We start from the raw sequence: 7,836 nt of genomic DNA, 5'->3' as shown, positions 1-7,836 counted from the left end.
TTAATAAAATGTTCGTTGAACAGGTTTGCAACCTGTTCGTCACTCATAGATTCGCAGTGATAAGAAACCCGCTTTGAAGAGCTCTGAAGAGGTCCGACTCAATTGTATGAAAACTAAACCGGACCCGCTAAAGCCCGTACTGAATCGTTATCAACCTGCTCGCCGCGAATCGGGCTGGTATGAATCCTCCTTGTTTCTTTAAATTGCGGTTTCATTGTATAGATAGTTTTATAGTAGAGGAAGAATATATAAACGCTGTAGAATGGCTTATCGGTGAACAGCTGACTAGAAACCCACCACACTGTAGCAGAACGGCAGAATGGGCGAGTCGGTGTTTCATGGTGACCAGTACATACAAACAGCGCTAAACAACTGGACCAGAAAGAGGAGTAGACAAACATCAGCGCCGTGTTTGTCTACTCCTCTTTCTGGTCCTGTTGTTTAGCGCTGTTTGTGTGTACTTGTCACCACCACACTGATTGTATGGTCTTAAATTTTTTTCCCAGACACCCCTAAAAGCACAGGTGGGCGACGTGTGCCATTTGGCGCTGCCGGACATGTCGGAGCTGAGGTTCCAGCAGCCCCTGGTGCCGTTCCGCTCGCTCAAGTGCTGCCGCGCGCTCAACGTCGGCCTCGGTCCGGCCGAGGACGTGCCCGAGGATCTCGTGGTGAGAGCAACGTCTACTGTCCGGTCAGGAGCTGAACACCACTGCGACCGAAAAGGGCCACAGTGGACGCAATGCAGGACATGTAATTTGATAGGGACTCCCAGAAGAGACGTTTCCATTGAATTTTCTTCATTACGTTAGAGTCAAATCTATTTTTCATTACATATAAAGAGTAATTCTACTGGCCAGTCGAAATACAACCTGCCATTTTGAGCCGCCGGTTTACCTTGAAATGGTTAGCTACGCTGTTTGGTGCTCCTTTAATGCCAAATAAAATGCATTTACTTACTGCACGGCTTCAATAAGGTATTAGGGAGTTTTAGCACAGCATGCTACCGCGACCCGCTGACGCGGGGAGCACTGTTTTCCTGCAGAGTAGTAGGTGCCCTTACCCATGTGTTACCAACGCCGCTGTGCTTTACCCCGCCTTGTTGTGGTTAGGCGGCGTTTGTGCAGTTGCCGCCTTGCGGATGGGGTTTACGCAATTCGAAAGCGCTCTACTATTAGTGCTTTCGCACTACCACGCTCCCCAACACCGATCAAGACTCTTGTCACCGTACGCACATACGTTATTTTGATATTGTAGCTTTTCTTAACAACCCGAGTTCAAAAATATAGGGGGTACTTTGCCTCTCTAAAGTGCTGCAAGGCGAAAGCCTTTCCTGGCGCACTGTTTGGCATTGACTGCGAGACTGTTTGTGCTGCACTAGTGCTTTATTTTACTACTCTCTGCTTCGATGAGTTCGGTTGTATCCATGGCTCTGTTAGCAGTAATGAGGTATGTAATGTGGTCACCCACGGATGCCTTACGCCACCTGTCGGAGCGGACGACAACTATTTTATTAGTTGCTGTGTGCTCCAAAGGGGGGCATCAGACATCTGTGGGTGACCTCATTACTTCGAATCTGCGCACTCTGACGTCATGACCAATTCGACCAACCGAAAAGCGTGACACCTCTGCTGACAACCTTCTGTCGACCACGATGAGGCATTAAAGGCCGATGAGGCATTAATATCCGATCTTACCCCAGTAACTCTGGTAAGTTCGGAGGAGCGTCGCGCCAGCTGCGCGAGAGGTTGCCCGGGATGAGCAACATGGATCGCACAATCCCTAGCGGCGGTTGTGATAGAAACAGGTGCCTGCCAGTGCAGGGGCGCATCTCTTAAGCACTGCGCGGATGCGCTGGAAGTGATATGAGGACTACTTGCCATCTATGAATGTTACGTAGAGAATGACCAAGTCTGCATAAATGGGAATTAACCCACTAAACATAGCGTTTTACCCTCAAGGCGGAGGTTAAGTGTCCCCACCGAATGAAGTACGAACGCGTATCAATACGTGAAGCCATACGTGAAGTATGGCTTGTGTATCATTAAACCTTCAGTTGAAAGTAAGCGCTGGTGTTGTCCAAGTCTCTTCTCTGTCCGTGTTTTTTTTTTTTTTGCGCTTGTACATGTCTGCTATGAACCAACTAGCCCAAAGGTCTGTGCTCCTGAAGTACGAACACATGTTTTCGCATGTCTACTCGCGTTAACTGCGGTAAATCCTTACCAATTTACCGCATAGTGCGCAGAGTGACGCTTTTACAGTCATTGAAGTACACGATGAAACGTCGTGGCACATAGAACTTACCAACAGGGGTCTGAACCGCAAGTGTAATCTGTGGCACTTTGTATTCGTGTTCTCTCCGTTGACAAAATGACGGAATTCGAAGAGCTTGTCCTCATATTTGGCTGGTAGCCTCTGAAACAACGCCGTTCGACGGCGCATGTACCGTTGGTGCCGGTTCATAAATCCTGAGCTTGCCTTGAAGTCCGCTGGCATAATACTGTCACCGAAAAACGCTTGACGTACGCAGAAAGGTTTACAAGGCATGTGGTGGGCGACAAAGAGCCAGTGTTTCTATACGTTCCCTCTCAGATTAAACGCGCAGTCGTTACTCCTGGTAGCGCGAAAGCAATCGACAAGCTGCTTTTTAATTCTTGGAAACTTGTAAGATTGCAAGACAGAGCGTATGCCCTTTTAGACGATTTTATGCTTGAGTCCCGCACCCCCAACCACCGTGTTAATCAGCGTAGGCGGTCGCCTTATGTTTGCACACCGCAGTGAACTACATCACGCTACTAATTCCCTCAGACGGTTTGCTCCCGACCGCACCGGGTCTGCGATAGCATGACTTAATTCAACGAAGACAAGGCGGTGGTCACAACACACGCCATAGTCACAACACACGCTGTGCATTCTTGCACACAAAAGAAATATGGAAATTCTTAGACCGAAGTCACGTGATTAGGCGACCGAGCTGCAGTGGCAATCTTGATGATGGATGGCGGAAATGCAGCTAGCGCCATCCAGCGGCACATTTAGGAACTGGGTCGGGCGGTTTCGGGTTTCTTCTTAATTCAAAAGCACTCATAAGCTCACCAACACCGACCAAGGATCTTGTCCGGTCTTGTTTGTGCCGACACCTAGCAACAGTGATGTCATGTTAAGTTAAAAAAGCATAAAACACAAAGATACCCCTAAATTTGCCCCCCACCCTTGAAATTAGACCCTGCCCGATTTGGACAAATATCTATGTACAGACATAATTAGCCGTTCCCAACCCGATGGTGACCTCCAAAATTGACCCGGGTCATTTCCAAAATCGAATAAAGCCAAAAACCAATGTTTTGCTCTATAACAGGTTTAACCAAGTGAACCCTGACAACTTTTTGTTTCGCGATTTCTGTGTCTGAAAGTTCACGTTTGTGACTGGGGCTTACACGAGGGCGCGTCTTAAGCGAGTAAATATGTTATTCGCGAGCATACTGTTGTTTGGCCACAGCACATGTTGTTCATGTCTTCAGGTGCTCAAACGTTGTGAGTACAGCGCTTTTGATCAATGGTGTCCGCATTACGGGTCTTCTCATGCTACATTCGACCCCGGATATACCACACTTGAAGAAGATCGCAAAATAGTTGATATATCGATAACGCGATGTACATGTATAAGAATCACAACAGCTATGTTTACTGTAGTCTAGAAGGAAGAACAGATTGCATATCAACAAGCAAACACTCGCCAAAGTCATATAAGAAAAACAAACATAAAAGCATTGACGTTTCGGCACCACTACAGGTGCCTTGTTCACAAATGGATGAAAACGAGATGGCCTGCTGCTTGTGTAGGAAAGACGTTACGTATCGTGCGGATGTATACCTCAGGTAGATTGCCCTGTGTCCTGTTAATCGCTTGGCTTGTCATTTGTACGTGAAGAGATTTCCTGAGCAGGCGAGTAGATAATGATAATGGCGTGCAGCCATCTCATATGCCCTTGGTGTCAGCGAGACGTTATGCCAGATATTGGCTGACTACGACATCCAAGTTGCCCATGTCCCATCCAGCAAGCTAAGAAACCTTCTGGTACGGGTAAAGGACGAGTTTGAAGAGACAAGCTACCCTGAGGTCGTTTACAAAGTTCCTTGCAAAGGATGCGATGCAGCCTATAAAGGCGAAGCAGGGGACTTCAAGAGACGTTTCAAAGGACACCAGCGCGACGTAAGGAGCGAAAAGTGACTTCTAACACTCTCGCTGAACACGGGCCACTTGATTGATTAGGATGCCGCACACATATTCGAAAAAGAAAAATCATTATCTGCTCGCCTGCTGAACGAATCCCTTCACATACAAATGAAAAGCCAAGCGATTAACAGGACACAGGTCAATCTACCCGAGATATACATCCGCACGATACGTAACATCTTCCTACCTAAGCAGTAGGCCATGTTGTTTTCACCTGTAGTAGAACCTGTTTTAAAGTAAGGGCATTACTCTATACGGTAACTGCTCCGAATACAAGAAAGAAGCATTAAATGTTATCCTAAAAAGAATAGTGAACACTATATCGTACGGCACAAAACTACACTCGGTTGACATGAAAGACAAATACGATGAGTTAGGCATCCTTCAAATTCGTAAACTATTTCACTTTGTTGTGTTAACGCGGTATTATTATTCAAATGAATATAAGACTCCTGTAACAAAAAGATGTCACCTTGAGAAAAACGGAACGTTTTTTTAAGGGTTTACACAAACTATGGTAAAAAGATGGGCAGTTATTATGTACCGGCTGTATTTAATGAAATTCCCGATGATCTATGTATTGCAAGTAACAAACGTAGGATGATGACTGACATGAGAAATTGATGTGCAAATGTATTTCCCTGTGTATAGCTTGAGTTCTTTCGTATGTACAGTTTTGTGATCAATTCTTTTTTGTTTCTGTTTTTTTCTCTATGTTAGCATTAGTGTTGTAGACAAGTAGACAAGTAATACTATGTAGACAAGTAATGTCTGCATATGGAGGTATTTCTCCACCTGCTGCCTGATCAGCCAACAAACAAAATGTGCTTAGGCAGATCAGAATTTATGAATGTGTACGCATACAGACGAATAAAAAAAATTTGATTTCAGCCTCAATGGCGAGTGTTTGTTTGTTGATATGCTGAATTTCCCTCGCCAGACGGGCTTTCCTCGAACCCTCAACTAAGAATAGATTGCACCCACGCTAGTGACGCGCATCTTGCGGCGACTGGCAGACCGCTTGCTAGGCGCTACTATGTATAATACCACAGTGAGCGGCCTTCCGGTAGTACCTGACGGAGGGAACTACCTACCACAGGCCCTTCGGCAGCGCTCGGGCGGCGTCACGCTGACGCTGTACGCGGCCGAGGGCTTCACACGGGCCTGCACCTACTGCGGGTTCATGCACCGTCTGGACGACCACGTCGCCTACCTGCCGGGGCTCAGCGGGGCCCACCTGCTTGTCAGCGCCGTCAACGTGAGTGGCTTATTCGCTGCCTGGAGGCAGGCGTTCGCACTGAACTATGCAAATGGTACATAAAGTAGCGATAGCGATAGCAGTAGTAGTACAGTGGTTTAAGCGCAGCGACGACGGAGACCATATTGGGTGAAACACAATAGATCGATTTTATTTAATAAATCTAACATCCTAAACACCATTTAAAAACTGCAGCCTGAAATTGGGGAGTATGCTTAAAATTAACTCAAGCGACTGTAAGTTTTGTTTATGTGAAATGATTGACGCATCTCTAAGCTTCAAACGGATTTGCCGGGCTATTGGTCCATGTCTGAAATAAAGAGTTAACTGCGCGAAAATGTTAGGATACCAGGGAGACACATTCACGACGCTTAGAAGCACGGACTGACAACTTAAATACGGCTTGCGTTTTCCTGAAAAATAAAATTGTCAGTCAGCGCTTTTAAGTGTCGTGAATGTGTCTCCCTGGTGTCCTAACCCTTCGCGCAGTTAGCTCTTTAAATCTCTAAGTAACAATACGGATGCATTGAGATGCATTCTTAGTCAATATTACCAAATTAATGTCATCATTTCCACTCACGATATAATCCTGAAATTGCGATATGTACAATGCTACCCGTCAACCACAGCAATAGTGACAGCGACGGCTTGCTTGACGAAGCTTTTCGCATGTACATACAAGCTGATTACCGGAGACATCGATGTCATCTAACCGTCGGATCTCGTGATCGGTCGGCCGACGAGACTCGGCCCATGTCGAAGCGAGCGTTCGCCCCAATGGCTTTGTGAATATGGGCCAGAAAGAACGCCGATGAAGCATAGTTACGATTATTTTTTCACGAGAAATTGAACATGGCCGCTAAGTGTAAGCTGACCACTTCAAACGGATGGAAGCATCAGCTGCCAGCTGTGCCAAGGTAAACCTCCTCGGCGTACCCAAATATGTTCTGTATAACAATGAAAAAAAAACGTTACTTCTGAAATACACCAAAATACAAAGAAGCACGCATCTCAATGACCTAAGTGAAGCAGCATGTATCTCCTCTCTTAAACACATTAACTAGTATCGCTCGTGTTACTTCTGACTGCATATCGCGTATGAACATGCGTGCTGGTTGTGCTTGTCACTTGACGTGTTTTAATCTGGCTCAATAAAGCAACAGCTGGACTTTCAGCGGAGATCAGGCGTCCATCTGTATATGTGGAATACCTCGTTTTGCCAAAACGTATGCTGCCGCAGTAAAAAGAAAAATTAGGATTGTACTTTTCTGCTTAAGAGCGTAAATGCAAAAGCCTTTCCCTGTCCTCTCTTTTTCCCTTTAGGTTTTGCTTTTTCTGGTCATTATTTTTGTTTTTGTTTTTACTATTAGGCATTTTTATTTATTTTTGTTTTTATTTTTATTTTTGTTTCTTTCAATATCTGTGTTGTTGGCTTTCTGTTTTTGTTTTTTGTCCAATTTTGTTTCTATTTCAGTTTTTATTTTTGTTTCTTTTTTTCATTCTCTTTTATTTCAGCGAAGGTAAAGCGGCCGTCCTAGTCAGCAAAGCCATCACCGCCATCAGGCACGATACCATCGCCGACACCGACATAGAGCACGCGCTTGTAGAAATTATTCCGAAAAAGCGAAAGGGAGGCACCACGTTCTTACTGAACGTGTACAGCCCGCCGAGACAAAGAAAAGCCAAACTCTTCGAACTGTTTTATGGAGCGAACAAGCTGGCCAAAGAAAATGCACTCATCATTGTAGGAGGTTTCAACGCCATGGACAGGAGTTGGGGATACCAGAAACAAGACATCAAGGGAAGGACATTAGTGGAAGTAGCGGAATACTTTGGCTGCAGTCTAATCACAGATCCTGCGACCCCCACCAGAATCGGGAATAGCGTGAGCACGGACACATGCCCGGACCTCACCTTCGTAAGGAAGAGCAGGGAGTCACAGTGGGAAAACATGCTGGGAAATCTAGGCAGCGATCACTTTATCCTCCGGACGCGAATAGCACCCGACACCATAAGACGCCAGATTGGACAGGCGAAAATCACTGACTGGAACGCGTTTCGCGGGGCTTGCAACCAACCTGAAGGCGCTATCCAATCACTGGAGGAATGGAGCGGCATGCTGAGAGAAACGCGAGAACAATGCACAAAAAAGTGTAAGGAGAACGACAGCAACGCCCGAAGTAGACGCACACCTCCTCAGACTATGGGAAGCGAGACGCAGTCTCACCAAAAGATGGCGGAAGCAAGAGCACAACAGGAAACTAAATCTAAAGATAGCAGAAATTACGGCAAAGGCAAAAAAATACGCGATGCAACTCGCGAAACAAAATTTGGAGCAACTCAG

The 7,836-nt window shown here is 45.9% G+C and overlaps 1 protein-coding gene across 1 annotated transcript in view; it reads left to right on the top strand.

The window, feature by feature from the left end:
* Positions 1-528: 528 nt before the first annotated feature.
* LOC149334430 (putative glutamate receptor) overlaps positions 529-7,836 on the top strand; it is a 63,190-nt gene continuing 55,882 nt past the window's right edge. The window contains exons 1-2 of the mRNA XM_089556237.1: positions 529-668; positions 5,334-5,492. Of these exons, the coding sequence (XP_089412363.1) occupies positions 558-668; positions 5,334-5,492 (270 nt within the window). The 5' untranslated portion in view covers positions 529-557. The remainder of the gene's footprint in view (positions 669-5,333; positions 5,493-7,836) is intronic.

The sequence above is a fragment of the Amblyomma mixtum genome, chromosome 8 (assembly GCF_055824585.1).
Source record: "Amblyomma mixtum isolate Tamu chromosome 8, ASM5582458v1, whole genome shotgun sequence".
Taxonomy (NCBI): Eukaryota; Metazoa; Arthropoda; class Arachnida; order Ixodida; family Ixodidae; genus Amblyomma; species Amblyomma mixtum.
This window is presented reverse-complemented; position numbering and strand designations above follow the sequence as displayed.